The 20,687-nt window shown below is 46.5% G+C and overlaps 1 protein-coding gene across 1 annotated transcript in view; it reads right to left on the reverse strand.

Annotated features, from left to right (window-relative positions):
• The window catches only part of PCSK2 (proprotein convertase subtilisin/kexin type 2), a 362,431-nt gene that overhangs the window by 18,542 nt on the left and 323,202 nt on the right, over positions 1-20,687 (reverse strand). The window contains exons 9-11 of the mRNA XM_075339275.1: positions 18,667-18,882; positions 13,057-13,157; positions 7,994-8,221 (exon numbers count right to left, since the gene is read on the reverse strand). Of these exons, the coding sequence (XP_075195390.1) occupies positions 7,994-8,221; positions 13,057-13,157; positions 18,667-18,882 (545 nt within the window). The remainder of the gene's footprint in view (positions 1-7,993; positions 8,222-13,056; positions 13,158-18,666; positions 18,883-20,687) is intronic.

Raw genomic sequence — 20,687 nt, forward strand, 5'->3', positions numbered from 1 at the left:
GTAGAATATGTGGCTTGGTGAATAAAGTTTGTGTTCGTGACGCCACCTGTGGTATGCGGCTATTAAGCCGCCGCTGCTGTGTGGGGCCTCCGGGGTGATGTTATGGCAGCAATGGTGGTACTGCTCCCCACAGGTGGAGCAATGCCCGGGGCACAGTTGGTGCTTGTGAATGTCTATGCAGCGGAAATAACAGAGACCACTTCAAGGGTGCAGTTCAAGTTCTTTACTCACAGTTCTTGTCAAGACCGGCAGGAACCCTTGGACTGCTGGGACCACTGTCAGGGACCTCCGCCGTTTCTGGGTGATTCAGAGAGTAAAAGCCGGTACCCTTCTCTTAGTGTCTCTTTCTTCTGCTGTCTTCCTTAGCCTTGCCTTTGTTAGGGTGAACCTGGCTTGGCCTCCACTACAGCCTCCAGGCTGGGGGGTCACCTGTCGGCTGATTACCCCTTTTCTGGAAGTCTGCTATGGGTTCTGGCCCTGGGAGTCTACAACATTCCCTGGGCCTCAGTTTTTACTGTTTGGAGATGATTTTGCACTCCTCCAGTCTCTAGGGACTGTCCCCTGTCGCAGCTTGATCCCTCCACCGATGTTATTGTGGAACAGGCCACCGTAGCCTACAACTACCCGTGGCGCCTCTAGGACCTCTCCGTGGTACCTCTAGGACTGCCCGTGGTACCTCTAGGACTACCCGTGGCCCTGCGACTCCTTCTGTCTCCTACGTGGTGTCACCTGGACCTCTGGGTCCCAGGATCTTCACCAGGAAGCGTCTCCTTCTGTTTCTCTGCTCCTGTCTGACTTGGAGCTTTCTTTCCTTCTTTCTTTCTTTCTTTCTTTCCTCCTCCTTGCCTGCCTCCAGCAGGCCTCCTCCTCCCTCCTTTCTCTCGTTCTTCTTCTCCAACTACATGCTCACTCTCTCACTCCCTGAGGTAGACTGAAACTAACTTGACCTTCCTCTCGGTGTCTGCTCTCGGATGGCTCCTCCCACCTCCCCAGTTGCTAAGCTGTACCCTATAGGAGCAGGGATGGGTCTTACGGCCCCTCCCAGCATGCAGCATGGGGGGGTAACTGCCACTTTCCCTGGTCCCAGTATGTACCTAACAATGGGTGTAGTGTGGATTTACCAGGGGACCGGAGTTCACTCTCTTCCTCTCCCAGAATGGGGCATCACACCGCTGGATGGGGTGCAATGACCTGTGGCGACGGAAGCCTCAGAGGCGCCACACCCACATCCAATCCTTTTCAGCACAGCTGATCACATTGTTTAAGGCTGCGTGCCCACGATCAGTATTTGCAGCATTTTGGATGTAGCGTGTTTTTGCTGTGTCTAAAACGCTGCATTGGAAAGTACAAGCACAATGGAGGGTTTCTAGATATCTCGTGCCCACTGTGCTTGTTTTTTCTGCAGCAAACACTGACCTGCGGAGCGTCTTTCCAGACTGAAGCATATCAATTGTTTGCTGCAGTTGCATGCGTCCTCCGTACGGAGAACACAGCAGGAGACCACAGCGCACTGAACCCTGATCGTGGGCACAGGCAGCTGCGTTCTCCTGCGGAGGAGACGTGCAGCTCCGCAGGTCAGGACCCGCTGCCTCCAGGACACAGCAAGTCCTGATTGTGGGCACAGGCAGCTGTGGTCTCCTGCGGAGGAGACGTGCAGCCCCGCAGGTCAGGACCCGCTGCCTCCAGGACACAGTGAGTCCTGATCGTGGGCACAGGCATAGGCACATATACGGTACATATTTGAAGACAAATTCCATAAAATACATATAAACAGACAAATCTATACACAGACATCTACACTGACATACATGGATATATACATCATACATATACACACATTGGAGGTAATAATATGGGGAAGCCAGCAGCAGCCGCACTCACCTACCCCGCTTGTCTCTGTCCAGCTCCTCCTCGCATGTGATCACTTGGCATCACTTTAACAGACCTAGCCACGCACAGTGTATGTATCACAAGGGAGGATGGGGGTTTATATACTAATATATAAAACCCCCATCCTCTCTTGTGATACATACATAGCATATATATATATATACACTGTATATCTATACAGTATATACAGCACAGGAGGGGCTGGGGGCATACACAGTATGCGCATGCCCAGTGCCACTCCCGCGGGACTGAGCACTGTTCAAAGTGTGAACGCTTTTGAGGTGATTGCGCAGGCGCGAGATTATGGGCGGCGCAGTGATTGTCATCAGCAGCGTCATCCAAGTACCCGCCCATAATCTCGTGCCCGCGCTTCTCACTCTGCCTCCACCGTTATGCGCAAGCACTGGCCATATGAACCATGTTACCTATTACCGTGGGCACGAGATTATGGGCGGCGCTGTGATTGTCATCAGCAAAGTCATCCAAGTACCTGCCCATAATCTCGTGCAAGCGGTAATAGGTAACATAGTTCATATGGCCAGCGCTTGCGCATAACAGTGGAGTCAGAGGGAAAAGTGCGGGCACGAGATTATGGGCGGGTACTTGGATAACACTGCTGATGACAATCACAGCGCCGCCCATAATCTCGCGCCTGCGCAATCACCTCAAAAGCGTTCACACTTTGCACAGTTCTCAGTCCCGCGAGAGTGCCACTGGGCATGCGCAAAACTTCGGGAGGACAGTTACATGAGGAAGGCGTCCACATGTATGGAAATGAGCAATGGGGGACTGCGTAAAGCGGCAGGAGGGGGAATAACGGACACCAGACAGCCCGCCCCCGTGACCATAAAAAAACATTTGCATACAAAAAGGTAAGACTTCATAAAGTATTTTTTTAGGTCTCAAAGGGGGCACAATAGCAACAGGAACTTTTCTAGAATGCAGCCCAGGAGCTGCAGAAGGGGAATCTTTTATTTTTTTTGCTAAATTTCTGCTGACAGGTTCCCTTTAACTGGTAGGGGAGCCAGGATAAAGCAGAGCTGAAGCTGTTGGACAGCTAGGACCCAGCAGCTCCACAGGCAAGAGACCACTGATCGGTAAGCTAATAGAAGTCTGCAGATGTAACTCTGCATAGGTTATTGCTATTGTCAGTGCTATCTGCAGGAGAGAGAAGTGTTGGTTGCACTTTCTCCTCAGCTTCCTGATTTCCCGTGTGTCTGCAGCAGTGAGAAGCCACACACGGGGAGTCAGAGAGAACAGCTGCAGAGAAGCGCAGGCTCCGGGGCTGGGGATGTCCGCTCTGGGGGAGGGAGGGGTCGGCTCTGGTGCAGGGGATCCGCTCCGGGGCTGGAGATGTCCGCTCTGGGGGAGGGAGGGGTCGGCTCTGGTGCAGGGGATCCGCTCCAGGGCTGGGGATGTCCGCTCTGGGGGAGGGGGGGGGTCGGCTCTGGTGCAGGGGATCCGCTCCAGGGCTGGGGATGTCCGCTCTGGGGGAGGGGGGGTCGGCTCTGGTGCAGGGGATCCGCTCCGGGGCTGGGGATGTCCGCTCTGCTGCAGGGGGTGATTCATACCTCAGCAGCAGTCACAGAAGTTTCAAGGTGCGCGCTCGACTCTGTAATGAATACGGTAGAAGGGAGAAACAGCGAGGCAGGGCTACAGTGGGTGGGTGGAGCCACGGGATACTCAGGTCCACGGGCGGGACTCGGGATCAAAGGCTCAAAAGCGTGAGAGTCCCGCTGTATCCGGGACGGTTGGGAGGTATGTAATTGGGGCTCGCTGGTTCCCGACTTCAGTGAATGTGTAAAACCTATTCTGCATTACTATTAGAGGGCTGTTCTACCTTGAAAATAAATGTTCATTACAAAAACATACAGCGTGAGTGATCCCATATCTGACCACATCAACCTAAGTTAAAATTTTGAGGAACCTCTTTAAGTCAGTGAGACAGACTTATTCACACTGGATCCCATTCATCAAGGCTTTTACACCATTACTTTCATACTTTTGGTCCAACTGGAGGATGCACTAAAATGATGTAACTTGGGGCATTTTTACCCTGTTTTCACCCAGCTCTGACAAAGAGGGTTGAGCTACAGTGACCGCCGCTTGTTAAATTCATGACACATGGTGACCTTAACTATGCCACAAATCATATTCCAATAGGGACTGTAGTGGGCTTTGCAGTGAGGCACATGTAGCGCCCCTGAATACATCAGGGTGCTACAGAGAACTGCATCCTTTTCCCCAGGGTGCAGAACCTACCCCCCATGGTTCCAAGTTCCCAGGAACTGATGTCACCTCCATCAGCACCACAACCCCAACCAACACATCACATCATGACCTGTCAGACACACCAGTGGGTTGGTCTAGCTGTAACAGGGCCACCCATCTAGGGGTCAGGCAGACTGGTGGGAGGGATGAAGTTAGTCTAGTGAGAGCCCTCAAAGTGAGAGGAGCTGGAGTGTTAGCTCCCGGGGAGCTAGAAAGACCGAGGTTGGGTCGCAGACAGTGGTCCACGACCAGAAGAGTCGGTGACCGGGTTCAGCGACGTCGGTCTGAGGTGCGACAGACACCGTCTAGGAGGGACTGCAGGCACCAGAGTGGGACCCACAGAGCTGACCGGTACCGAGCACGACAGGGTACAGGACCCTAAGTCAGGAGGCGATTCAATGCACTGGCAATTAACCTGCAGAGGAAGGGGGCCTTCAGGGACCTTCCCAGAGCTCAGAGACTGAGGGCATCAGCACAGCGTGGGGGGCAGGGTTTTCCAGACAGAGCAACCCCCTGAAGTGCAAAGTGCCAGCCCTTAGGAGCAACACTTCACTTCACTTCACACTGAAGAACGGGACCTTACAGCTTCAAGCTATTGGGACCCACACAGACACAAAACTGTGCAAGGAGGCAGGCTCTGGATCACTAAGTGACACCGGTGGGACCGGGCACTTGGACGGGCTCCCCGCAGTGGCAGCGGCACTCAGAGACTTTGGTTTACCTACAGTGTGTGTGTCTACTTTCTAAACCTCATCCAACACTACGACTACCCGCAGTGAGTACCCTGATCACTGCACTCTATCCTCCCAAATTGACCAAACTCCCAGAGCCAGAGCCCGGGGCCTTCCCTATCTGCGGAGGGACTGACACCGTGCTGCTTCAATGCTTCAAACCACCTGCCCCGGTACTCCCTCCAGCAGCAGCGGTACTCCCATTACCGTGACCCGCAGGTGGCGTCACGAACTTTCCCCCTGTAAATAACCTTCTTTTAAGGATCAAAGTGTCCGCCAAGCCGGGTCTGGACCCCCTCGAGCCATGATCCCGGATCTGAGCAGCCCAACTAACACTGGGGCGGTACACACACAGAGAGGTTCACACCATTTGCCCGAAACTCCTAATTCATGAATCAAGAGTGTCTGGCTCCATCACATCTCATCAAGACCAGCATGCAGAACACCGGTCTTGATAAATATGTCTTTAGACAGCTTAGAATTTTAGAAGATGTACTCATTTTATCACAATAGCTGTGATAAATCTGGAGCACAATGAAACCATTGCATCTGACTTTGTGTTCCCTTTTGGTTGCCATACATTAGACCATTTACAGCACAGAATTTTCCCGCAATGTGACGCATTTATGCAATGTTCTCTTTACCGTTAAGCCCCACCTCTTATCTAACAAGATGCAAAAATTATAAAATTATATAGAACACCTTATAAATATGAAGCAGGCCATGTGCATAAGTTTTAAGTTCTTTAAGGGTTTTTGCAATCTTTTCCTAAAGCTGGCGATGTGAAGGAATATGGAAAACAGAAACAAAGAAGGCATACTTACCCTGAAATCTGCCCTCTGCTTTAGCACTGCCACATCAACAGTTTCTCTGGATCAGAATCAGAAAAAATGATGTCATGGTTGCCATAATGTGACTGCTTAGGCCATTGATTGGCTGAAAGGTCAGGTGTCATGGTGACTCCAGACTCTGTTCACACTGCAGAGTTTGGCAGGCAATCTGATGCTTCTTAGTAGCTCAGCCAGAGTCGAGCGTCAACTGTTTTTTGCTCTCTGATCTTTGGTTTAGCAGAAGTTTATGCTGGTGAATAGCTGCTGGGGTCACAGGTTGCTGATGTCCTATCACAGCCGCCTCCGCCATTTAAAAGATGGTGGAACCCAGCCTCACATGACGACGATATCTCTTGATTTGCTCCAGCCTTATCGGTCTTTGTGCATGGTGACCCAGTTCTTGGTTAACGGTTGTATGCTATTTGGTGTGCTATGAAAATTTCCTCGTTGTTTATTTCCTCCCTGTACTTTATTTCTACCTGAATAAATTTTGTCTCTTTCCCATGTGTGCTTGCAGTGTTTGAGCTTTGGTTTTCCCCTGTCTGTCGGTATTTGTGGGATTCTTTACTCCTGTCCCAGCCCTCCTTGGAGGGTGGCGGAGAGGGGTGTTACAACAGGGCTGCTCAGGATTTAGGGCCACGCTGGCAGTCCAGACCTAGGTACCATCGAGCCTACCTCTGGAATAAGGGACAGTTTAGGGATCCAAGTCTGGGGGCCAGTCTAGGTGCCCTTACTCCTGGTTACCGTGTCAAACTCGTGACATCGAGTGACTTAAGAATGGAACATTATCTCATCCAGTCCAGCTGAAATGGTCCGATTGGCAGCTCTATAATGAATGTCAGATTCCATGTCTTCATTGTCTATTTTATCACCTGATCTTCTTAAGGCCCAGTCACACTAAACAACTTACCAGCGATCCCAACAATGATACAACCTGATAGGGATCGCTGGTAAGTTGCTAGGAGGTCGCTGGTGAGATGTCACACTAAGCGATGCTCCAGCGATCCCACCAGCAACCTGACCTGGCAGGGATCGCTGGAGCGTCGCTACACGTGGAAGCATGCTGCGCTTGGTAACTAAGGTAAATATCGGGTAACGAACCCGATATTTACGTTGGTTACCAGCGCACACCGCTTAGCGCTGGCTCCCTGCACACCTAGCCACAGTACATATTGGGTTAATTACCCGATGTGTACTCTGCTACGTGTGCAGGCAGCAGGGAGCCGGCTTCTGCGGACGCTGGTAACCACGGTAAACAGCAGGTAACCAAGAAGCCCTTACCTTGGTTACCCGATATTTACCTTCGTTACCAGCGTCCGCCGCTCTCAGCTGTCAGTGCCAGCTCCTGCTCCCTGCACTCCTAGCCACAGTACACATCGGGTTAATTACCCGATGTGTAGTCTGGTTATGTGTGCAAGGAGCAGGAGCCGGCACTGACAGCGTGAGAGCGGCGGACGCTTGTAACAAAGGTGAATATCGGGTAACCAAGGTAAGGGATTCTTGGTTACCCGCTGTTTACCATGGTTACCAGCGTCCGCAGAAGCTGGCTCCTGCTGCCTGCACATTTAGTTGTTGCTCTGTCGCTGTCACACACAGCGATGTGTGCTTCACAGCGGGAGAGCAACAACTAAAAAATGGTCCAGGACATTCAGCAACAACCAACGACCTCACAGCAGGGGCCAGGTTGTTGCTGGATGTCACACTAAGCAACATAGCAAGTTGTGCCTCAGCAACGATGTTGCTAGCGATGTTGCTTAGTGTGACGGTACCTTTATGGCTATTATCAGGGATATCTTATCTTAGTAGCTGATAAGTAGGGTAAGATAGTCAAGATGTCCAAAGAGTACTACATATAGGAAGGTACCAAACTTTTTGATAATGAAATGTATGAGAAATTAAATCTAATCGAAATGTAATCGGAAAATATATATGGGAGTGCTTCAATCTCTTTTAAGGAAGAACGTACAGAAGGAGGTTAGATGCAAAAAGTAGGTAAACTGTTGCCTGAGAATCCAGCTAAACCATACATGTGCTTATTACCAAAAATGAACAAGTGGAAAGGTCACCAGTTTGTTCGATTGTCTCTTGAATAAATTTAATCAATTAGCCTTTGTTTGGAATTACTACTTCTTATGACCAATTGTTAAAAAGTCTGAAAACGTCTTTAAACCACCATCCTGTTTTTCAATTTTTTGAGTTAGAGGGAATACCTATCAAACTGTTGAAGAATTAGGTTTCCCAACTACTTATGCAAGTGGTTAAAAAACTTACCTTGGCTCTTGTACTGATCCTCCAATACAGTGAAACCTCTCAGGCACAGTTTTCCATTCTCGTGCCATTTTAACCATAGAACCAGCATCAAGGACGCCATAGCCGAATAAGTGGTTAAACTCCAAGCCAACGCCATTCCTTCTCCACTTATGAACCTCATCATGAAGCTGGTTTCTTTTAGATGTCAGTACTGTTAGGTGTTGTAAATCTCTCCAGGTGAGACCTGGGCTATAATAAGACAAATACATTACAATATAGAAATAAAATGATCAGAGTATCTGGATTTATCAATTCATTACATATTGGGTTCGATTAGACTGCAACCTATAGAAAGCAAAGAGCTCAGGTGTCAGGTAGTGATGGGTGAATAGTAACCATTCAGGTTCAGATTATTTGTAACAAATCCCAAAGTACTAATCCAGTATTTGTCACAATTAACAAATCTAAAGCAAGTCAATGGGGAACCTAAGCATTTATCTGGGAAATCTCCAAGAAAAATGGTCGAGTTCCCATTGACTTGCATTAGGTTCATGATCCGTGACAAATACCGGAATAGAACTTTGGGATTTGTTGCGAATAATTCAAACCCAAACAGTTGGTATTCACTCATCCCTAATGTCAACCTTTATTTCTCATTAACACCAGATCTTGCTCACAGGGGTAGAGAAAGTTTAGATATTATATCTGAAGAACTTAAAAAATTCTATTTATTTAACCCATTGATCATCATGCACTAAAATCACAGACTGAGAACCATTGATAGATATTTGCCACTACCAGTTAATGGTTTAGTCCATTGGCTGAATGACATGTAGAGTTCCTCTCTTATACTGTAACATACGTCTTGAGGTCACAACACATACTGTCATCAGTTTACGAATGCAAGTTAATAGTGTTTGGGACCCAACAGGTTCTCTTTAATTTGCAAGACTGCCTAGCTCTGCCTGATTCGGTATTTAGAATCTGCTGGAGATGGGAACAAAAAGGCGCAATAGGGTCTTACCCGATATGATGGTTGGTAGCATAAAGAGAAGTACACTCACCTGGTGTGGTTGTGCCAGTCACAACCCCTTATGCGCATATGTGAGTGTCCGCGTGGTTCAGCAGTGGCCCCATCGGTAACGTGGTTCAATATAGATGACAGAGGAAAGCGGGTTTATGCCGCGCTAAAAACCACTAATGCCGGTGTATTTAATTTTTTTTCTTTTATTTTACAGTCCAACGCGTTTCAGAGACATTGTCCGTCTCCTTCTTCAGGGAAAAAAAATTATATATTATATAATTTCAGAGACAATGTCTCTGAAACGCGTTGGACTGTAAAATAAAAGAAACATTTTTAAATACACCAGCATTAGTGGTTTTTAGCGCGGCATAAACCCGCTTTCCTCTGTCATCTATATTGAACCTAGGTATTTAGAATGAAAGACTCTTTTTTATATATATTAAGTGATGTTTGCATAAACAACATGTAAAATTATTTGGACGATAGCAAAAAAAAAATCTTCATATAAACTAATATTGTTAAAAGAAGTGTTAAAAGACAAAGCTATTATTTAGCAGAAATCCTTAGAAAATTGACTAGAACAATTCAATTAGGTGATAAATTGGTGTATATGATCTGCGTAAATATAATTTATATTGCTGAGCTCATTATATTCTGATAATCTTTCTGGAGTACTTATGTCATATTGAATAAGACGTGTTGGCTCTCCTGATATACCATCATTAGTTTGACATTATTACTATTCATTGTACACTATTAGACTGTACACGGACACAACTATTGGACAACATATATGATAATGCCTATTTATGAATTTGTTCGTACATTTACAGTAAGAATAACAACTGGAAAGATCTAAGATAAAATGCTCCAGAATCGTTATTTTAACAATGACTGCTCAGATACAGAGGAGCTTGAAAGATTTTGAATCCGTAAGAATTTTCAATATTTTTACATAAATTTGACCTAAAACTGCATCAGATTTTCAAACAAGTCCTAAAAGTAGATAAAAATAACCAAATCAAACAAGCAATTAAAACATATTAGACTTTGTCATTTTTTAAATGTTGAAAATGTTCCAATATCCCATGTCTGTAGGAAGCAAAAGTATGTGAACATTTAGGATTAGCAGTTAATTTTACTTTTAATATTTTTCATTCAATGGGATGACTATCAAATGTAAGTGAGTGAATTGCTTTTATTTAAAGAAAAGAAATCTTTTAAAGTCTGATCTTCACAACACGTTTGCGGAAGTGTATCACTGCACAAACAAAGGATATTTCTGAGAACCTCAGAAAAAGAAATGTTGTTGCTCATGAGGCTGGGAAAGGCTACAAAACCATCTCTTAAGTGTTTGGACTCCACTAATCCACAGGCAGATAGTTTTGAACAAATGGAAGAAATTATAGGACATTATTCCTCTCCCCAGGGGTGGTCGATGAGCAAAGATCACTACAAGAAAAAGGCGTATAATAGTCTGCAAGATTACAAAGGAACCCAAGGTAACCTCTAAGCAACTAAAGGCCTCTCACATTAGCTACTGAGTCAACCTTCAGTACAAAACAAAATAACAATGCTGTGCATGGCAGCATTGCAATGAGAAAGCCATGACTTTATAAAAATAACATTGCTGCCTGTCTATATTCTTCAAAAGTCACCTCGACTATCCAAAAGGCTATAGGAACAATATGTTTTGAATGGATGAAACCAAAATAGAACCTTTTGGTTTGAATGATAACTGACATGAATGAAGAGAGCAAAACACTAAATTATATAATAAAAACTTCCAACCATCTGTGAAACATATTTGTGATTGCATCATGGTTTGGGCATGTAATGCTGCATCTGGGCCTAGATGACTTGTCAAAATTGACGGAACACTGAATTATAGCAGCAAATTTTAATAGAAAATGTTGTGACATCTGTCGCAGTGCTGATACTCACGAGGTTGTAGATCGTGCAGCAAAACAATAACCCAAAACACACCAGTGATTCTACAAAAGAAGGTTTAAAAAAGAAAAAAATTTAAGTTTTGGAAAGAACAAGTCAAAGTCCTGACCTTAAAAGTTATGTAGAAGTCCCTGAAGGAAACAGTTCATGGGAGAAACCCATTAAAGAGTTGATGTTGTTTTATAGCGAAGAGTGGGCTAAAATTCTTCCAAGCCAAAGTGCAGGTCTAATCACTAACCAAAATATACCTGAAACATTTAGATTCAATTATTGCTGAATAAGCAGGTAACACCAAATACTAAAAGCAAAGGTTCATATACTTTTGCCACTCTCAAAGATGTGATATCGGATCATTTTCTAGTGTAACACTTTTTACTTGTAAGTTTGATTTGCTTATCTTTATCAACTTTTACGACTTGTGTGAAAATACAGTGGAACCTTGGATTACGAGTAACCCAGTTTGCATGCGTTCTGCTAGATGAGCAAAGCTTTTCACAAATTTGTAACTTGGTTTACGAGTAGGAACTCATAATATGAGAAAATGCTCACCGCACACATTTCCGGTTCCATCCTGTCACTGCGTTCTGATCCGCCCCGGCTTTATGTAAACCTGAAGGTAACTTTCTGGCTATATAGTACAGTATTCCTGTCATGAACTATGCCTGGCTCAGCCGTCACTGAGTCATTGCGGTATTCCCTCTCAGTGTTCCAAGTCGTGAGGGGTTAATCATTGCTGCTTCGCTCTGATGGACAGGCCCCTATATCCTGGCGTGGCACCTCCTGTGCATCGCCAGTGATATTTTCGGCTCAGCTGCGTTATGTTACCGTGAGTGACCTGTGTTCTGCCCTGGTCCATCCTGACCTCCATCCTCCCCCTGACATGATTTGACCTCCATCTCCCCCCTGACCCGATCTGACCTCTGCCTCCCTCACGACCCAACCTGACCTGTGTCTCCCGTCTTGTCCTTGTCTCCTCCTCTGTTCCCGAGTCCTTCTCTGTTCGTTCGTCTGTTTACCCATTTCCCTCTGACCTGTGTCCCCGTTCCAGTACTCGTGCCCGCTAGTGGGCTTGCCTGCTTACTGCTCTCTTAGGTGAGCTTCAGTGCTTTCCTTCAGGGTAGCGTTACATTAGACCAAGCTTGTTTTACTACCCTATCACCCCCTGGTGGTTGGTCTGCTAACTACTTCCTTAGTTAGCTCCACATATATATATGTACGGTATATATATATATATATATATATATATATATATATATATATAAAAAAAGCAATGTCCAGAGGGCCAACGAGTATAAAAATTCACTTGAGGGAATGTAAAGTTTTCACAATAACTGTGGTGAAGGTATAGCTGGAACGTGTCTCTTGTCTAATTTTAGTGGATAACATTTCATCACTAATGCCTTTTACTGCCTGTATGGTAATTCTCTGGAATCATTTTTAAAATAATTTTTCTTAACAAAGTACCAAGTGAATTTTTATATTCGTTGGCTCACTGGACATTGCTTTTTTTTTTTCTATATCTGGATTGAGACATGGACTCCTGCCTGTTGGTCCGTCGCAGTGCAGTTCAATGAACTGTTCCATACAAGGCGATACATCTACAATGGTAAGCTGGCTTTTCCAAAAAATGTTTCTTATACTTTAGTTAGCTCCAGTGTCTTTTAGTGTAATGTTACAATTCCATTGTACAGTACTGTATAGTATACACTATATTCTGTATACTATACTGTGCTGTATGTCAACTTGCATTTGTGGATACAGTACAGTACTGTACTGTACTTTCTGCTATTTTTTGGTTGTGGAACGAATTGTCTGCATTTCATTTATTTCCTTTGGGAAAATTTGCTTTGATATAAGAGTAACTTGGTTTAAGAGCACACTCCCAGAACCAATTATGCTCGTAATCCAAGGTTCCACTGTACATGAATTGTCTGAAAACGTAGTATTAGATCAAATTTATACAAAAATATGAAAACATTCTAAATGGATCACAAACTTTCAAGCTCCTCTGCTCTGTTGAATTGACAGATCCTCTTTAAGGGTTGTCTGTAGCGCTTGCATGCATTTCAGCATATTTACTGTCATATTTCCATAAGTCAGAATAACATACTTTGCCTCTAGGGCTAAGGCAAACACCCCAGCTGCTTCTGGTGCTGCTGCAGATGTTCCCGAATGACGTAGGGTGCAGTTGCCATATAAATCCGTTGTCGCCTGAAAACACAAATTAAAAATTTATAGGTCACAAAATATAATGAAAGTCATATGACGCATAACTCATTGGGATGCAATGAAATATTTATAAAGCAAAGCCCTTTGTAAGATTGATTTAATAAAAAAAAAAATCCTTATCCCATAGAAGGTCTGAATTTAATTTACCAACAGACCTGTGTCACCGAGCAAGATTTATTATCATCTTTATTTATAGAATCTAATTACAAAAATTCTCCAAGGTAAAGTTATCATACATATGTAATGCGGAGTATAAGAGCATTTGTAATAAAGTCCATCATGCAAAAAGGAAATAATCTTTACCGGTAAGAAAGTACAGTAGATTGATTTCCAAAGAGTCTTGCTCCGCATTGATCACATACTATGTACGATCTGGAGGGTGACTCCTGCCTCAGTCATTACACCATCTACACCATATTTTTTGGACTGTATATTTTTCCACACTTTTAGTTTGACAGGTCCTATTACTGTCCATTTTTTTCATGGTCAGCACACTAACCCATGGAGTTTAATTTATCAATAAATGCATCATTTTTAAAAACAGATCTGTATGTCCCATACGTGAGACTTAAGGGGCTTTACACGCAGTGACATCGCTAGCGATGTCGCTCGTGAAAGCACCCGCCCTCGTTGTTTGTGCGTCCCAGGCAAATCGCTGCCCGTGGCGTCCAAAATCGCTAGTACCTGTCACACATCCTTACCTTCCTAACGACGTCGCTGTGGGCGGCGAACAGCCCCCTTTCTAAGGGGGCGATTCGTGCGGCGTCACAGCGACGTCACACGGCAGGCGTCCAATAGAAGCAAAGCTGAGGGGTGGAGAGCAGCTGCATGAAAGTCACGCCCACCTTGTTGCCGGCAGGATGCAGGTATGTTGCTGTTCGTCGTTCCCGGGATGTCACACGTAGCGATGTGTGCTGCCTCAGGAATGACAAACAACCTGCGTCCTGAACCAGCAATGATTGTATGAAAATGAATGACGTGTCAACGATCAATAATAAGGTGAGTATTTTCGATCGTTAGCTGTCGCTCGTACGTGTCACACGCAACGACGTTGCTGACGAGGCCGGATGTGCGTCCCGAATTCCGTGACCCCAACGATGTCGTTGTGTGTAACGGGGCCTTTAGAACATGTTCTATTCTCATCCTTTTTGCAGATCAGAATCGGCCATTAAAGTCTATGAGGATTTATGTAAAACAGAGATCATACTCTGTACTGCAATGTCCGTAATTTGTCAAAAGCAAAAAGTCAATGGCTATTTAAAAGGTATGCCATCTTTCCTCGTTCAGTTTTAAAGATTACATGGGATGAAAGTGTGGCGCCCTGGACCAGCCAGGAGCCACAGAGAACAACACCTACACACCCCACACTCCCGGTCAGGCACACCAAAGTCAGACACAAACCCTTGTTGCCTTCCTCCAGGGGCTTATGTTCACACCAGGGGGGTGGGCCAGGCGGTTGGCCCCACCCACCAAGGAGTTCACAGTCCTGGAGGTGGGAAAAGCAGACTGATTAGTTTTGGAGGTGAAAGTGGAAGGAAGGAAAGTGGTAGTGGAGAAACTAACTGACAGCGTCCGGGTGTGTGGCCCGGGCGGTACAGCAAGGTTGGCAGACGGTGGTGACCGTCTGCAGGAGTGGCCTATCGGAGTCTACCGTAAGGACCGTGGACGGGCGGTGGCCCGGCGGTACCGGACCGGTACACAAAGAGAAGTCAGCACCATCTGGCAGGGGCTTACGGACCCCGGCAAGGCTAGGAGTCGCCGTGAATTTGCCAAATTCATTAGCGAAGGGAACCTCCTGGGTTTCCCAGCAGCCAAGTCCCGACAGAAGGCAACAGTCCAACCGTGAGAGGGAAACACAGCCACCGCCAAGGCTACCATTCCCAGGGCCAGAGCCTGCGGACAAAAGGGGCTCCTCCGGCCCATATCCAAGCCAGGGAGCGGGTTAGCGGTGGGAACCCATTGGAACCATTTACCGTACATAGGTGCAGGGAAAGGCAGTCACCATCAACCTGCCGGGAGAAACAACACCGCAGCCGTCTGTGGGACCCGTCCATCCAGCCGTGTGTTTACCGAGAACTGTGTCCTCATCATTGGCTGAGTGAGTACCACCGTGCCATGTGGCACAGCGCTGCCCCCGCGACCCTGCACGTCACCAGGCCCCGTAACCCGCCTGCCATCCGTCCATACCCCATCACCGGGCCCCGGGACAACCAACCCCCTACCCACGGAGGGGAGAACTAACAACCAGGCTGCTCCCTGTCATCTCTCGCGGGATCCCCGTCTAGAGCAGCGGTGGTGTCACCAATATCACCACAACCGTGGGTGGCGTCACGGACAATCACCAAATCCCCCACCATCCAATCAATCTCCCCTTTCACTCACGGGTGAGGAACACCGCTCGAGTCCCCGGGATCCGGCCCACCGATTGAGCCACCACCGAGCAGCGGCAGCCGCAGCAGCAGCAGCGGCCGGACCCGAGCAGTGGGAGAGCGCAGCGTGCCCTCCTCCGCCCGCGACAAAAGCAATACGGTTTGTTTCTCACAAATGTAATAACTGACCCGAATGTGTGAATGCATCTTTAGGTTATGCGCCCACTTTGCTTTTTTATGTGCTTCTTTTCTGCACATAAAAAAGCATGTTCTGGCAGGAAATATGTAGCAGAAAAAACGCACATTTTTTATTGCATTTGCTCGTTTTTTTCATATGCGTTTTTGCTGCTTCTTTTTGTGCTTTTTTTAGTTATGGCGATCGTGGGGGTTTAGGCGCTGTACCCCTGCAATTGCTACCGGGTCTGCAGCTGTTACAGCCGGGACCAGGCTGTCACTGCCCGAAGTGGTGCCCACGCTGCTTCTGGAAGTATAACCCCCTAAATGCTGCGATCAGTGCGTTTACAGCATTCTGGAGGCAAGACGAGGAATCGGTTACCAAAGGGTCAAAGGGACCCAACCGCTGCCATGGTAACCCTGGGTCGACACCATGATGACCCCAGGTTACTAAGCGACGAAGAGCCTCACAGACTAAAATGTATGCAAGGTGTGTGAGACAAAGTGCTGCAATATAATCGCCTGTAGTGATAAAGCTGCTTATTTTTTCAGCAACAAAGTCTGCAAGAAAAAAAGGAGCAGTGTGCACAGCAAGTCACGATTCTCATAGACTTCGCTGTGATGCTTTTTCCTTTTATTGATTATAAGAAGCAAGGTAAAATGGATGAAAAAGTGCAACACAAACGCCACATGTGCACAAAGCCTGAAAATTAATTGCTCTTAGTGGGAGAAATAAAATAATAAACTTGTAATTATGACACTCTTTAATGGCTAACAAAGATAAAATAAATGATGTTACAAAGCAAGCTTTACAGACTACTTAGGGGTACTTTGCACACTGCGACATCGCTAGCTGATGATAGCTATGCCGAGCGCAATAGTCCCCTCCCCCGTCGCACATGCGATATCTTGTGATAGCTGCCGTAACGAGCATTATCACTACGGCAGCTTCACACGCACTTACCTGGTCGGCGACGTCGCTGTGACTGCCGAAGAATCCTTCCTTCAAGGAGGCGCTGCATTCGGCGTCACAGCAACGTCACCGCGACGTCACTAATCGGCCGGCCAATAGAAGCGGAGGGGCGGAGATGAGCGGGATGTAAACATCCCGCCCACCTTCTCTCTTCCGCATTGCCGGTGGATGGCGGGCGCAGGTAAGGAGATGTTTGTCGCCCTTGCGGCTTCACACACAGCGATGTGTGGAGCTGCAGGAACGACAAACAAGATCGTACCTGAGGAAGCACCGACATTATGAAAATGAACGAAGTGACACAGATCACCAATTTTTGATTTGTTTCACACTCGTTCATCTTCTCTCCTAGGCCTTACACGTTGCAACGTCGTTACCAGCGCCGGATGTACGTCACTTTCGATTTGACCCCGACGATATCGCAGTAGCGATGTCGCAACGTGCAAAGTACCCCTTAGTGTAATCAGTGGCTGGTGCAGTCTTCTCACCTTCGGACCAATAGAGTTAATCAACAACAATTCCGGTTGATTGCTTATTTGGTCTGAAGGCGGTGAGACCATAGTCAGCGCTGATTGGACACAACGCCACCTGAGCCCCAGCACCACTGGAACAGCACCAGCATGGAAGACGATTATAGGCTTTTTTATTTTACCTGGTGGAAACGTTTGGAATCAGAAGAGGTTGTCCTATGAGTGGCCAACCCCGTTAACTTGTATGCAACTGCATAAAGGAGTAGTAGGTAAAGGGTGGCCAGTGTCTTCTTAAAACAAGTTTTGACTCTTTTTAAGCTACTAACCTAATTAATTTAATGGATGATTATTAATAATAACTAATGGATTCTTCAAAAGACCCAAAATGGTTCTATGATGATCTTTTGGGAGAACACAGGCTTCATATTATTTTTAGACTGGCTCTCTCTGCTGTCTATGTTAGTCAGCAAGTTCCACTTATGGTACATTAGGGGCCTATTATTGTGTCTACCTTTGGACCCACCAGAGGGCTGTCTGATATAGATGAGCAGTTCCTTGGAGGTTCGGTTCACAGGGAGCAAAGCAGCCAAGCCTCCACTGGCTCGAGCTCGACCTGAACCCAGGAGCAAGTAACTGATTGTCAGTTTGGGTCTTCACTCTCAAACAGCCAGACATAAGCAGAATACTTCCAGGGGAAGGGTGGGCGAGCTTTTTCAAACTATTTTTTGAGTTGCACCCTACATGTAATCGTGCTGATGTTACCCCCAGTGCGAGCTGTTCAAACACTTCAAGAGGCTCGCACAGGGCTGAGCACCGAGCGTGCCTGGGTAAAGTGTTGCTTTCGTGGGAGAAGTTTACACGTAAAGCATCCGAACCCTGAACCCGAACCTTGATTTTTTAAGTTGATGTTCGATTTGAAAATCGAATCTCAGGTTTCCCTCATCTCTACACTCTGGTATTCCGGTGGGCCAGTTCGACCTTGCACACATGCTACTTATACATATAAATATACATATAGTGCTAGACATAAAATGGAGGTAACACTATGGAAAATTTTTAATTGCAGGTTATTATGCTAATGTATATGTACACCTTTATAAATTTCTATAGGGACTACAAATGATACTCACTTATGCTACAAATCTTTCCAATTGATTTCCTACATAATAATATAAACGTATAAAGTATTGAGTAACATAGTTGTAATTATTGAGAAATCACCCATATTACAACTGTCTATATGAATAAAAGCCAAACAATGAGATGAATGTTTTGTTTCAATGTTACATTTTGTGTTTCCAAGCTAAGTAACAGCTCCAATATAAAGCAAATGATGTTTGGAGTGTTTAAATATTAATATTTTTCTCATCAGCCGTCAGGGAAAGCATCTTTGGGCTTTCTATCAATTCTAATGAGTCCTAACAAAAGAACATCTGCTGTTTCTATTGTGAGCCTGGCACTGGATGACGCCTCTGGGCACGCTCCAGCATTACAGTATTTGTACTTACCACTCCAGCTTCAGGATTTCTTTTCCTTCCATTGCTGAATGTAGAAGCTAATGTTGAAGAGCAGCTTTCATCATACAGTGCCGTGCGGCCGTCATTTATAGCAGAATTGATAGAGATGGTCCACATGCTTGATGCGTAACCATCACAGTTACAGTCATCGTAACTTCCACCATCCCCAGATGCCCATACATAAATGCTGCCCTTCGCGCCACGACCCTGACAAAAAAAAAACAGTTTCAATAAAATATTAGAACAGTTTAGGTCAAATTGTTATTGTTGTCACATAATATCAGAATCCCAGTCCCCGGATATATGATATAGCTGTCAAATTATTGACAGATCTAAAGTAGCTTTAGGACGTTGTTCTGCAACATGTGCCTCTAAAGCCTGCTTTACACCTTACAATTAGGTGTGCGATCTCGTATGCGATGTGACACGCCCAGGTCGCATATGCGATTGAATGAGATTGCACGTAGGTCGTTCATTTGCTGTCACACGAGCGTTAGTAGTCTATGTTAAATTGATCAATTTTGTGTGCGTTCCTTTAGATCATGTGTTCTGTGACGTATGCATTGGGCACCTTTTTTTTTTTTTTTTATTTATTGACTTGCCAAGCGTGTGTAATGTGTAGGGATGCGTTTTTACTATGTCATCTGCCATTCAGCTCTGCTACATGGCCGCTGACAGCAGACACAGACAGCCATGTAGCAGCGGTGAATGGTAGTTGACAGCAGGCACAGACAGAGCCGCACTGTCAGAATGAACTCGGGTGAACCTCACCCGACTTCATTGTCATGCTGCGGCTCTGTCTGTGTCGCGCCCTGATTAGCGGTCACCTGTGAAGGATTCACCAGTGACCGCTAAACTCCTGAGTAACTGAATTGAGCAGCCCTCTCTCATATACTCACCGATCCCCGATCACCGGCGCTGCACGGCGTTCACACTGCTCCGGCGGCTTTTACTGTTTTGAAAAAGCCGGCCGCCCATTAAACAATCTCGTATTCCCTGCTTACCCCGCCCACCGGCGCCTATGATTGGTTATAGTGAGACACGCCCCCCACGCTGAGTGACAGGTGTCACACTGCACCCAATCACAGCAGCCGGTGGGCGTGTCTATACTGTGTAGTGAAATAAATAATTAAATAATTAAAAAAAACGGCGTGCGGTCCCCCCCAATTTTAATACCAGCCAGATAAAGCCATACGGCTGAAGGCTGGTATTCTCATGATGGGGAGCTCCACGTTATGGGGAGCCCCCCAGCCTAACAATATCAGCCAACAGCCGCCCAGAATTGCCGCATACATTATATGCGACAGTTCTGGGACTGTACCCGGCTCTTCCCGATTTGCCCTGGTGCGTTGGCAAATCGGGGTAATAAGGAGTTATTGGCAGCCCATAGCTGCCAATAAGTCCTAGATTAATCATGTCAGGCGTCTCCACGAGATACCCTCCATGATTAATCTGTAAATACAGTAAATAAACACACACACCCGAAAAAAACATTTATTAGAAATAAAAAACACAAACATATACCCTGGTTCACCACTTTAATCAGCCCCAAAAAGCCCTCCATGTCCGGCGGAAACCAGGATGCTCCAGCGTTGCATCCAGCGCTGCTGCATGGAGGTGACCGGAGCTGCAACAGACACAGCCGCTCCGGTCACCTCCACACAGCAACTGAAGACAGCCGCGCGATCAGCTGAGCTGTCACTGAGGTTACCCGCTGTCACTGGATGCAGCGGTGGATGCAGCGGTGGCCGCGGGTAACCTCAGTGACAGCTCAGCTGATCGCGCTACTCACCGCCGCTCCGGTCACCTCCACGCAGCAACTGAGGTGAGTAGCACGATCAGCTGAGCTGTCACTGAGGTTACCCGCGGCCACCGCTGCATCCACCGCTGCATCCAGTGACAGCGGGTAACCTCAGTGACAGCTCAGCCGATCGCGCGGCTGTCTTCAGTTGCTGTGTGGAGGTGACCGGAGCGGCGGTGTCTGCTGCAGCTCCGGTCACCTCCATGCAGCA

Source organism: Anomaloglossus baeobatrachus, chromosome 3 (genome assembly GCF_048569485.1).
Source record: "Anomaloglossus baeobatrachus isolate aAnoBae1 chromosome 3, aAnoBae1.hap1, whole genome shotgun sequence".
Taxonomy (NCBI): Eukaryota; Metazoa; Chordata; class Amphibia; order Anura; family Aromobatidae; genus Anomaloglossus; species Anomaloglossus baeobatrachus.